General features: G+C 41.3%; 1 protein-coding gene across 1 annotated transcript in view; it reads right to left on the minus strand.

Annotated features, from left to right (window-relative positions):
* LOC122809067 (ER membrane protein complex subunit 3-like) overlaps window positions 1–13621 on the minus strand; it is a 614861-nt gene that overhangs the window by 136431 nt on the left and 464809 nt on the right. Inside the window, exon 6 of the mRNA XM_044080281.1 lies at window positions 3951–4030. Coding sequence (XP_043936216.1) covers window positions 3951–4030 — 80 coding nt within the window. The remainder of the gene's footprint in view (window positions 1–3950; window positions 4031–13621) is intronic.

The following is a 13621-nucleotide window of genomic DNA, read 5'->3' on the forward strand; positions in this document are numbered from 1 at the left end:
TGGCGTCGGCTGCATCTTATACACCCCTGTCGCACTGACGTCAGGGAGGAGGCAACAGCAACCGACGCCAGACCAAGACTTTGGAACTCAGGCCAGCTGGGGAACCGCCTGACGGCAGGATAACCCAAGTGTAATGACTGCAGCAGTGTCACACGATGAACATCTTATGCTGTCTTGGCCAAAAGGGAGTCACCAGCAAGATGTTTGGTTTATCCTGTTGAATCTTCAGCAGAACTTTCTGAATGACAGGGAAAAGGGGAATGCATAAAGAAACATCCCCTTCCAGGAGAAAGAGAGGGCATCCACCTTCCAAGCCAGAGATGTGGGAGTCTGGCACAAAACAGAGGAAGTTGTCTGTTCAGAGGGTAGGCAAACAGATAGAGAAATCGGGTACCCCACTAGTGGACCAAGTCCAGAAACACATCCGTGTGAAGCATCCATTCATGGAATCGAGTCATGGACTTGCTTAAGGTGTCTGTCACAATGCTTTGAGTAGATGGAATGTAAACGGCTTGAAGAGTCACCTTGTACTGAACTGCCAATTCCCATGCCATGAAAGCTAACCCGCAAAGAAGGTAAGACGTCACCGCCCCAAACCCCCCTCATTTGTTTATACACCAGAGAACTGTAGTGTTGTTTGTAAACACTTTCAGAGGGTCTGGTTGAAAGAGACTATGAAAGGCCTGTAAAGTCAGAATCAGAGCCCTTATTTCCTTGATGCTGATATGCCCTCTCCTTTGAGAAAGAGACCAAAGGCCCTGAACCTTCTTGGAAGTAAATGTTGCCCCCCTGCCCGTGTCTGACCTGTCTGCGTACAGATGTTGAGATGGCTGGGGCAGAAGTAGGGGAAGGCCAGGATTCAGAGTTAGCTGTTCCACCAAAGCAGCTCTGTTTTAGGCAGTGGAGAAGAGGAATCACAAACTCTAGACTGTGAACATGCTGTGTCCAGATTGACTTCAGGAACCACTGAAATTTTCTCATGTGGAGTTTTGCAAGAGACAGCATGGGAACTGTGGATGCCATGAACCCAAACAGTCTTAGAAATCCCCTGTCCATAAAATCGAGGAGAGAGAGGCAGAAGGTTTTCTATAAAGGTAGCGAGGGACTGAGGTTTGTCCACTGAAAGAAAAAAAACATCATAAGGTCTGTCCTGAACCTGCACCCTAGGAAGATGTAGTCCTCTGAAGGGGTCAGAAAGGATTATTTGAAATTTATGGTGAACCACAGACTTTGAAGGAGGTGAATGGCCACTTGCAGGTTTTGAGTCAACTGTTCTGACAGAGGAGCCAGGAAATGAAGACTGCCCTGGTATGGATAAACCTGGATACTTTTGACTCTTAAGAAGGCAATCACATGGGCCAAGTACATTGTGAATACCCTTGGGGAAGTAGAAAGTCCAAAAGGCGAGGCAGAGAACTGAAAGTGTAAAGAACCCACAGAGAAACGTAGAAATTTCCTGTACAGAGGATGACTATAGCTATCTTAACACCCATGTCAAAAGTCCTGGAAAAATGCATCCATTCACAACTTTTAAAACACATCAGTAGTAACATCCTCTTCAACGGCCAACATTATTTTTGTCCCAAACATAGCACCACAACTGTCCTTCTCAGTTTTACGAACACTCCATGAGAAATTCTGGCCACTTGGTACCATCTATTTTCCTGACTATCAAAAACATTCAACACAGTCTCCCAAAATCTACTCAGAACTTTCATGTCTCAAGCTGTTCCACTCAGCCCTGTTGTGTTCCATACATATCTCTCAGACAGCAGGTGGTAAAATGATTCCAAGATATTTCACTTTTTTTACCCGTTTCAACTACAGTCCCACATGGTTCAAAACCTGGCCCCCTCTTATTCAATATCTTTATAAATAAACATCACAGCCTCCACACATGCAACCATAATATATGGTCAGCCCCAACACTCAAAACCTAGTGATCTCTCCCATAACTCCTCCTCATCCATTGAAACATAGCTAAGAAAATCTTGCCTTCTACTAAATCATAAAAATCTCCAACTCTGATGCTCTTCATCTCTAAAATTTCTCAGACCAAAAACAATATTTCAAAACTGTACCTTAAAATAACACCAGAATAGAAACAATTTACCACCAATCTACCTAAAAAAGTCACCAATGCATAGATTTAAATCTAATGTTCTCACAAATATCTTAACTACTCACAAGTACTTCTTGCCCATATCCTCATACATAAACCAAAAAACTATCCAGCACTACAAAACACTATCAGATATTATTCTGCAGACAGGGTATGAAAATAAATCACTTTTACTCACAACCAACTCTAATACTGCTGGCGATTCACTCTATTCCTGCTATGCCTCCAAACTTCAGAACTCCCAACCACTAAATTTAAGTCATTCATTTGAAGGGAGCTCAGGAAGTTTGCACTGTAACATCCAATAGGTGGAGCCTAAGCCTTTTAACAGAATCAAATTATGTCCTCACATTTCAAACAAAGGTTCATAATTCTAGAACCATAGGGTTATGAAAGAAGTTTAAATGGCAAACGTTTCCTCACAAATTATTTCTATAGTGGTAGCATTCTTTAGGTTCTAGGTCTTAAACCAAAGTTTACTAGTCACAGTAAACACACTATTACATTTGTAATATTTAAACAACTTACAATATCTCAGCAACCACTCAAGTTACACGCATACTGTTATTCATCTAGCTGAGAGTTTTTATATTAGGCTAAGGAGTTCTGTGTTACTTGGCTGTTGAGATATTTAGAAAAATGTAAAAATTTATCTATATATATGAATATAAAACAGTTTATATCTATTTACCTGCACAAGACATGGTACAGCGGTAGCGTTGTTGCCTCACAGCAAGAGGTTCTCCTGTTCGATTCTCGGCTGGTGTGCCTTCTGTGTGGAGTCTGCATGTCCTCCCCAAGGTCGAGTGGCCTCCGAAAGACATGCGTGAATGAGCATGCCTTCGCTGAAGGTTGCGTGTCGGGCTGGCAACTCAGCACCATAAAAATCTACGGCCAATCATTAGCAGACCGGAGTTCCGCTGTGGCGACCCCTAACCGGGAAAAGCCGAAAAGACAAACAAACCTGCACAAGACAGGGGTCAAATATTAATGCAGTTGAGTTTGCCATTGTGTAAACTTTAAGATGAAATCTTTTTAAACCTTGTACATAGCATGGTTTTGGAATTATTGATGCAAACATGAACAAGCAAATATTTGACGCTTATAGGCGTCAGTAGGAGTTAACTGCAAATGCACCTGGAGGCATCACTCGGACATAATGAGTTAAAGCAAATTGAAAAAACTAAAAGTTTCCAAAAATCAGCTTAAATAATATCCAAATAACTCATGGCTATGCTCCTCCTAATAGCTTGTTTGGACAAAAAAAAAAAAAAGAAAAATATATAATTTGATACTATTTTATTGCATCCTAATGCTGTTATATGTCATTTTCGGCCTCCTAATCTTTGCTCTACTTCAAAATACAAATTTCTCTTGTATAATTTTTATTCTTGACAGTTTAAATATTAACTGCTATACCTCTCTCTCGTTGAGGATCTGCAGTCCCTTTTTTTCCTTTTCCTCCCACCTCCTTGATCATTGACATCAAATCAAAGTACCCAATTTTATTCACAAATATCTATTTCTGTATTGTAATGTAATTTATGTTTATCAAATGTATGTCAATACAGAACAGTCACAATATTGCAGGATTTGAATTAAGTTAATATACTTTACTAAAAGTTTTTCTTTTTATTTTATTCTATGTGATTTTTATTGTATTAATGTGTGACACTGGTTTGTGTGTGCAGCTTTTCTCCCTGGGTCTCTGCTGACACCCCCTTCCCCATAGACCTTCTTGGTAAACAAATGGAAATAAAATAAAAAAAAAAATGTAAAGGGCTGGTGAATAACTGCAGTTAAATATCCATATTTTGAACAATCTTACCATTATCTTGTCCCAATATCAGACTGTACATGCTGCGAAGCCCAAACACGTTAAGGAAATACCAGGAAGCAGAGCTCACCCTGAAACAGTAAAAGGAAATTCATTTGTTAATTTATTTACCATTAAGTCATAAGTGGTGACAAAGCAATTTTACTCAAGTCACATACTAAAAAAGATGACAGACCTTCAAGCCATTCTCCCCTGGACTGTAAGGACAATAGCAGAATGACAGTACAGAAAAAAAAAACAGCAGATGAGAGAGAGATTACGCTTACTAACCTTACTAAGGCTTCTGATTCAGTGCAATAGTACCTCCGAAAAAGTGTGTAACAATGAATGGCCTCCCACCCGTCTGGATTAAAAAGATGCACAACTTAAACCAACATTCTTTCACAGTTAGAGTAAGCAAGTCTCTCTCCAAGCCTCATCAGATTCATTTAAGAATTCTGCAAGGTTTTGTCCTTAGACCACTGCTTTTTAACATTTTCAATAACTCTTCAAGATCACACACACAGACACATTAGCCTTTTTTTTCCATCAAAGACAATTATTTGGACATCTAACTCATCCCTTTGCTGCATAAGCTCAACACTATCAACCTACCTTAAATAGGTCATTCCTGGTTTTCAGTCAATTTTGAGGAAATTCAAATTCAGGGCTCCTAGCAGCCACTTAAAGAGTTTGTCAACAGACCAGTAAATAAACAAAAATTATATACCTTTTATACATTAAGAGCTTAAAAAGTTCAACATTACCAACTTCTCCTGGGGAGAGAATTCCATAATGTTCCTGCTCTATGAAAATACCTGCTCTTAACTGATGTTTTAACACGTGGCAGTCTCACATATAGATTATTCCTGATATTGATAATATGCCCCAGAAATACAACACTGATAGGTTGTTAATGCTTCATTTCTTAGTGATGGGTATACAAGAATCAAATCACTGCTTAAAAGCCAACAGCTTACTACAGGGAAAGAGCCTCTGATCTCTCTTTATAAGAGTTGTTATTCCAATACTCTCACTTGCCTAGTGACCATCTTTTGGATTCTCTCAAGTCTATTTGGCAAGCCTTACAGCAAGTGAAAGACCTATGGTATTCCATAATAGGCTGTGCCACAGAGGTAAAAAGTGGAATCAATAATTTCCTATTACTGACACTCCTCAAGAGGACTTAAAATATCATAACACTTCCTCACTATTGTCTTGATATGATCAAAGTCCAAAGCATCATCCACCATACATCCTAAATCTCTCACAGACCTTACTGAGGTCAAAATTTCATTAATCAGAGCATATGGATAATGGTCATTTCCAAAATATCATATTGCATTTTATGGCATTAAATTGCATCACATTTTTGGTGACCCACCTATATAAAATGTCTACATAATTTATTATGATCATACATATTTGTAAAAACATCTCTCATCTTAGTGTCACGGGCAACTTTACATAGCCAGGTGCTATCACATACTGACAACTCAGACATCAATAGCCCAAACAACACGCAACAAAGAACATATTCCTGTGGTCCCCCAAATCAACATTTCTTATTTTTGAAAAAGCATGTCATATTCTTACTCTAAATTACCTTCTGGTAATCAACTAGCTATCTAGTGTACAATGCTGATATTCACATTACATTTTAACATATCAAGTGCTGTCACTGGGGACCAAATCAAAGGCCTTCGCCAGATCCAAGTAAAAACATCACTTGCAAGCCCCAAACCCATTGAGTAACAGATGATATAATAAAACTGGATAAAATTTGTCAAAGATCTCCAAACAAGGAAACCATGCTGATATGCATCAGTCCTTTGCACAATATTTCCCTGGGGCAGACTAAAAATTGCTTGCTCAAAACATTTACCCAGTGCCAAGGTAAAACTCATAGGCCTATAGTTGCCCAGTGATTGTTGTATATATCATTTGAGTATTAGGACAACTGCTTACTTCCATATGTTAAACCATATCACCTTCCAGCAGTGACTGTTGAAAGGATACTTGAAGACATGATACCAAGTCTACCTGCTAAGACAGAAAAACTATCCATTTAAACCATATGGCCTGCATATTCACTTTTTTAACGGGGGGGGGGTCTACAGAAGATTCCCACCCTCCAGTCATAGTTTGTCAAACTTAATTTAATCATCAAGACTTCCAACAATTCATCAGAATGAATAGTGGTAGAGACAAACTTAGGAGACACATATATAAATTCACCACCACCTTTGTGGTTTGAATAACCATGATGTCTCTCATACCCTAGAAGAATTAGAGGTTTGTTAAAAACATCAAACCAGGTTTCAGTGAAGCACAACAAACCACGTAATTCCTTAATATTACAATTAAAAATTAGAAATTCTAAAGCTATTGTGTTTGACACAGACAAGTCTGTTACAAGTTCAAACGAAACAGCCTAGTTAGCACCTCCCATTGGGGGAATCTTAATCAGTTTAACAATTCAAATGAGAAAACTTCTCACCTCAGCAACAACATACTTCTGATTCTTACTTTGAATATCAGTTTAATAAACTTAGCACCACAGTCATCAGTCAGAAATAAGAACACTGATTTTCTACTTTTTTCCCCTGGGGAAAATACTATAAAATCAATTAAATGGACTATGAGTACGGCCCGGGGGGGCATGACTTTCATTGAATTAGGAATTTAGGCCACAGCACTCCCTCACCATAACCTGCACTTCTCATATTTACTACATATATTCTTACTACTTATAATACTAGTCAGTTTGTATGAAGTATTCTGCAATGGTCGTCTTTTTCAATTTTGTACAGCTACAGATATACTAAAAAGATGAAACCACTATAAAAAACCAGAAACTACATTTAAAAGCTGTGTGCATAATTCTCAAACTGCATCCGTAAAAACAGATTTTTTGTTTAAGAACCATAAATCATAGTCTTTGGCCATTATTCTGAACATATTAACAAATGAAACAAAATCACATGGAAGAAGGTAAGGTTATGCTTTTTGATTACTGGCTCACTCTTGACTGCTAGGTCATCTTTCAGCTTCAGTATTCTTCAAGCTCTTCTAAACCAGGGGTCTGCAACCTTCACTACCAAAAGAGCCATTTTGGCCTTTCTCCTACCAAATAAAATTCCTCTGGAGCCACAAAACATATGTGACCCGTAAAATAAAGATAACACAGCGTATTAAGTTTTATATATAGTTATTTTACTATTTATAAAAGAACAAGGACAAAATGATTGACTTCAACAATTGGCTAAGCTTCTGGTGTCATTCTAAGGGGATCCAGTATCTCTGTCTGCTTGGAATGACATGGTCGACAGACCACGATGCTTTGCCACAGATGGCCTGCACCTGTCGCCCCTGGGATTCTGTATATTGGCTAAGGCTCTTGCTGCCCCTATAGTGCCTTTTTTAGGCAAGGTTCAAATAAAAAATTCACCATTGTAACTGGCAAGCAAAAACTGAGGGTATTGCTACTCAATACCAGAAGTCTAAATCTCAAAATGCACTCACTCGAGGCACTCCTTAAAATGGAGAACATCGATATCTGTGTAGTGACTGAGACCTGGTTAAAGGCTCCACAGAGCACCCCCTGCACTACCAGGCTATAACTCATATCACACGTTTGGGCCATGTAACCTGGACCGAAACACCAAAGGTGGAGGTGTGTCCATATTCATTAAGGATATCCACACCTCCAGGCTAGTTGCTCAGCATAATGCATCCGAGGTTATCCAACTGCAACTAACTCTGGGCAAAATTGCAATCCAAATTGTAGCTTGCTACAGGATCACCCACCATGCCCCAGGATTCCCACTCCTCTTTTCTTGATGTACTGGAAAATATTAGGGTTCAACCAAACACCCTAATAATGGACGACTTCAACTACCCCACCATTAACTGGGAAAACTACTTTTGTACCAACTCCTTGGTGCAACGCTTTCTGGAATTCAAACTCCAAAGCCCTGGATTAACTTATCCACACCCCCCACCAGGGGCAACAATATACTAGTCATTACCAACATGAGTGACTGGTGTTCCACACCTGAAGTCAACTCCTCGTTGGTCCGATCCGACCATAAGCTAATCACCCTTGATATCCACATCCTGCCCCCACTCCCCATTAAGGAAACCACGGTAAAAAATTTCTCCAAAGCCTCATGCTACTTAAGACAGAAGTGGTGAACTTCATAACACCCATGCAGATGGACAATACAGTTACAACTGCTGAATCCTACTCAAATGCACTCTATAAGCACTTAAACGAGTGCATGGATCGTGCTATCCCAAACAGAACCAAGACACTATCCTCCAAAAAAAAGGAATCCAATCTGGTGGTCTCCTGCCAGAAGAAACTGTTGCAAGACAGTAAAATCTCATGAGTGGAGGAGCTCCCTGGTTAGCCTCAGTAAGAAGCAGAGATCCCTTATAAGATCCCCCAAAGCTAGCTACGAAAACAAAATCGTCACTAATTCTAAGGACAACCACAAAGCATTCTATAGCTATGTCAAGAATCTCGATGGCAACACCCAGATCTGCTCTGAGTTACAGCACAATGGCATGAACATTTCAGAACCAACTGATATTGCCAACATCCTGGCAGATAGGTTCAGTGCTAACTTTACCCCCCATCACCTCCTAAAGGGCCCATATCTATACAGGAAGAATGCAGAGTCTCTGTAATCACAACTACGCAGGTAAAAGCTGCACTCTCTAAAGCCAAAAACATAGCATCCATGGGACCGGACAACATCCCAGGCTGCGTTTTACATGAACTTCAGAACGAACTGGCTCCCCACTTAAGCACCATGTTCAATAATAGCCTCGCATCAGGCTTTGTGCCCACTGAATGGTGCACAGCAAAGTACAGTTGTGTACCTACCATAAATGTAGTTGTTCGAGTGTATTCACTGTTGCAGTCATTACTCTTGGGTTATCCTGCTGGCAGGCTACCCTCAGTCTGCCAGAATTCCAAAGTCTAGGTCCAGCGTCGGTTGCTGTCGCCTCTTCCCTGACGTCAGTGCGCCAGGGGTATAAAAGATGCAGCCGATGCCATTTTCTTCAGTTTTTCTTGCCCCAGATGTCAGGTGCCCCCAAATTGGTAGGCTGAAAAAATATGCCAATAAAAATGCATGCACAAAAATAACATTTCCTTTATCTACAAGCAAATACACCAAATAGGTTGTATATGATAGAGAAGTGCAGATAAGTCCCAGCAAAGACAAGGGGGATGGTGGGTGGGTAACCTGGACTGCAACAGTGAATACACTCGAACATCTACATTTATGGTAGGTACACAACTGTACTATGTTCATCGTGTTTCACTGTTGCAGTCATTACTCTTGGGTTGAATCCCAAAGATGAGGATGGGTGACTGGGCTAAATAGGATTAGGAGAGGCTATGAGGCCCTGCAGAACTGCAATGGCAAAGCCAGCTCTGGACTTAGAGTAAAGAGGTAAGTGGTAGTGCTTTGTGAAAGTGTGCACTGAACTCCAAGTTGCAGCCTCTAAGATATCTTTGGTTGGTACTCCTCTGAGGAAGGCTGCTGAAGTGGCTGCTGCTCTGGTGGAATGAGGCCTAATGCCCATAGACACAGATTTGCCATGTTGAAAATAGCAGAAACGAATGCAGTGGCCTATCCATTTTGAAACAGCCTTTCCTTGTGATCCTGCAGCATATGACACAAAGTTGCTCAGTCTTTCTGAAAGCTTTAGTTCTGTCCAAGTAGAAGCGTAACTGCCTGTGTATGTCCAAAGAATGCAGAATTTTCTCACCCTTGTTCTGTGGATTTGGATAAAAAGTAGGCAAGTGAATGGTTTGGTTGAGGGCCACACTGGATACCACCTTAGGCATAAATGTAGGGTTTGTCTTCAGAGAAACCCTGTCTGGATGAAAAATGATAAAAGGTTCCACAGCCATGAATGCTTGTAACTCCGAGACTCGCCTTGCAGAGGTTATTGCTAGGAGTAGAGCTGTTTTCTAGGATAAGAATTTTATATCTGCTGTTGATGCTGGCTCGAAAGGAGGCAGTGTTAGATTTTCCAAAACATAATTGAGGTCCCAGGCCGGATGTGGTGCTCTCCTTGGAGGCCTAATGTTTTTGGCACCTCTGAGGTACTGCCTAATTAAAGGATGAGAAAAGATAAGTGGTTCCGTATTGTAATGGGCTGATATGGCAGAGGCATGCATCTTAACTGATGAGAAAGAAAGGCCTTTGTTCAGCATCTCAGTTAGGTATTGTAAAACCTGAGGGATATTTGGTAAACGAGTGTCAATGCCCTGTTCCTGGTTCCAAGCACAGAAACTCTTCCATTTTTCTGCATAAGATTTTCTGGTACTGGGCCTCCTGGCCTCCAAGATAACATCCATAACAGCTTTTGAAAGAGGATTGTTTTGAATGGCCACATTATCCACCATGCTGCCAGATTTAAGGTCCTGAGTTGGCTGTGCAGGATCTGATTGTTTTGTTGAGTCAGCAAGTGAGAAATTTGAGGCAATATCCATGCTGGACCTTCAGACAAGCTCTTTAGGACTGGGTACCAGTGCTGGCGTTGCCAGTCTGGTGCAATCAGTATCATTTTTGGCTTCTCTTTTCTGACCTTTAGAAGTACCCTGGGAAGGAGAGGCAGTGGAGGAAAGGCATATACTGTTAGATTTTTCCAGCTGAAGGATAGGGCATCCACTTTCCATGCTTGCTTGTGATAAATCCTTGTGCAAAATCTCTGCAATTGGCAGTTGTGAGGGGAGGCAAATAGATCTATGTCTGGGCATCCCAATTTCCTTATTATCATGCTGAAGACTTGTGGATCCAGTTTCCATTTGTGGTGATCCATGAGGTTTCTGCTTAGTTCGTCTGCCAGAGTATTTGTGTTTCCTGGCAGGAATTGTGCTTGCAGGTGAACTTGAAAAGCCAATGCTGTGTCCTATAAGGTCATTGCTTGTCTGCAGAGGGGATAGGAATGTGTACCTCCCTGATTGTTTATGTACCACATGACTGTAGTATTGTCTGTCTATCAGTAGCTGTCCTGGATGAAGCAGATCCTTGAAAGCTGTCAGGGCATTTTGAACAGCTAGCATCTCTTTTTGATTGATGTGAAGATGCATCTGGTTTGCAGGCCATGTGCCCTGAATACATTTTTCTGCCATATGGGCTCCCCAGGCATAATCTGATGCATCTGTTGTCAGTGTCTGTCTGGCTGTGGGTAAACTGAATGGCAGACCCTTGTTGTGGTGACAGGCTTCTGCCCACCATCGAAACTCCTGTTGCAGGCAGGGAATGAGTGCAATTACTGTCTCCAGGCTGTGGCAATGCTGAGTCCAAACACTTTTTAGATACCACTGTAGATTCCTCATATGCAGTCTGGCATATGGAATTAGTAGAATGCAGGATGCTATGAAACCCAAGGCCTGCAGGATTTTCCTTGCAGATAGGTGGGTTTTTGTTGCCAATTTCTTAAAGTAAGAAGTCTGTTGCTTTTGTTTGTCTGGCGTGAGATAAGCCATCTGGGCAGTTGTATTTAAGCTTGCACCCAGGAATATTACCTCTTGAGAGGGCACTAGTTTTGATTTCTTTTCGTTTACTGTGTACCCTAAACCAGTTAGTAATCTTTTTACAAACGCCAGATGCTTTAGAAGAATGTCTTTGTTCTCTGCTTGAATTAGGCAGTCGTCCAAGTACGGATATATTTGAATTACTCTTTGCCTGCAAAACGCAATCACTGGTGCCAGGCATTTTGTGAAGACCCTGGGCACAGTAGATAAGCCAAAGGGCAGTGCAGAGAATTGGTAATGCATTGAGCCAGCTATGAATCTGAGGTACCTTCTGCAAGATTGTCTGATTGGGACATGCAGGTATGCCTCTTTTAGGTCCAAAGTTACGAGCCAAGCCTTCTTGCCCAGCATAGGCAGTAGCTGCTGTAGAGTCAACATCTTGAATTTTGGAACTTCCAGAAACGTTTTTAGTATAGATAGGTCCAGTATTGGTCTCCATGTTCTGTCCTTTCTGGGTGCTAGGAAAAGTCTGGAGTAAAATCCTTGCCCCTGCTCTTGTTGTGGTACTTGCTGAATGGCCCTCATGTCCATGAGGGCTGTAATTGTTTTTGTGCCTCTGCCCATTGATTGTGTGGCAGGTCCGGCATACCTTTTGACCTTGGTAGTGTGTGAAAATGGAACCTGTAGCCTTGGGACACTATGTTCAAGACCCATTTGTCTTGGGTAACCTTTTGCCAATTTGATGAGAAAAGTGCTAGTTTTCCCCCCAAGGGGTCTGCCAAAAGAAAAGTGCTTGGATCTGGCAGAGGAAAGTCATTGGGACTGTTTCCTGTAAGGTTGTGATTCGTCTTCTCCGCTTTTGGAGGTAGAAGCACCCCATTGTTTAGGCCTTATGAGCCTTGGGGCTGAGATCTGCCTCTGGGACGCCTATATCTGCCTCTTTGTGGTCTGTCTGACACTGGAAAGGACCAATTTTTAGAAGGCCAGATCCTGCTAAACCTGGGTGGCTGTACCTGTAAGAAATCCTTGACTGTCTGCATGGATTTTGCTTTATCTTCCATTTTTTCAACACCTCTTCTGCTTTAATACCAAAGTATCATGCTGCAATGATGCATCTAATAATTTTGCTTTAACATGATCAGGCAGATTCTGTTCCTTTAACCAAGCATGCCTTCTAATAACAGAACCTATAACAGCGGCCCTGCAAGAGGCCTCCAGTGAATCATAACCACATTGCAAAGTATGCTTTCCCACTTGTTCAGCTGCATGCAATAAATCCTGCAATTTCTTGTTCTCTGAACATTCAGTATTTGTCAACAATTTCTGTTTAAGCAATGACATTAAATATTGCTGATATTTAAGCATATGAAACTGACAATTTAAAGCCCTTACAGCCAAGGTAGCAGAAGTATAGACTTTCTTTCCCCCATCTGTCTAGAGCCCTAGAATCCCTATCAGAGGGGACAGGTTTTTTTGCAGTGGAAGCTTTAACCCCTTTGGAACCCTGAGATATAGTTTCTGGGTCAGCAGCGGGATTTTTATATAGGAATTTATGAGAATCCGGAACCCTGTAGTATCTGTCTGGCTTTGCAGGTGCAGGGGGTAAAGAGTCAGGTGACAGGCCGGACTCTGAAAATACATCATCTACAATGTCTAAAACAGGTGGAATAGCAAGGGGTCTGTGCTGAGGAAGTAGGAGAAAGTCTCTGAGCCTTTTCTTAGATTCAGAATAATCTTGGCTCTCCCATTGGAAATGCTTCCTCATGGTATGCAGGGTTTCCCCAAAAGAATAATCCTCAGGAGGAGAGGCTGAAGGAATTGATTCTTCAGCATCAGAATCCTCATAGGGAAGCATAGAGTAATCCTGTTCAGAAGAGGAATCAGAGGAAATAGAAACCCGATCAGAAGAATCATACTCTGTCTCTTGCCTAGGCCTCTTATCAGGAGGGGGAAGGGAGCCCCTGATCAAAGTAATTAGATCTCCGGCCATTTTGAGCATCTGTTTTTTAGGCATGGAAGTTTGAGTAGGAGAATGCTGTACTTGTTTCTTTGTCTTTAGAGCTGCTTTAGTCTTTGAAGCTGAAGATGGCTTTATATATAGTTGTGTAGGTCTGAAGACACCCTCAGAAGCTGATGCCTGCTCAGTGGCTCCGGACCCATCTGAAGGAATGATTTCAGA

This window comes from Protopterus annectens, chromosome 8.part0, assembly GCF_019279795.1.
Source record: "Protopterus annectens isolate FY-2018-M chromosome 8.part0, PAN1.0, whole genome shotgun sequence".
NCBI lineage: Eukaryota > Metazoa > Chordata > Ceratodontiformes > Protopteridae > Protopterus > Protopterus annectens.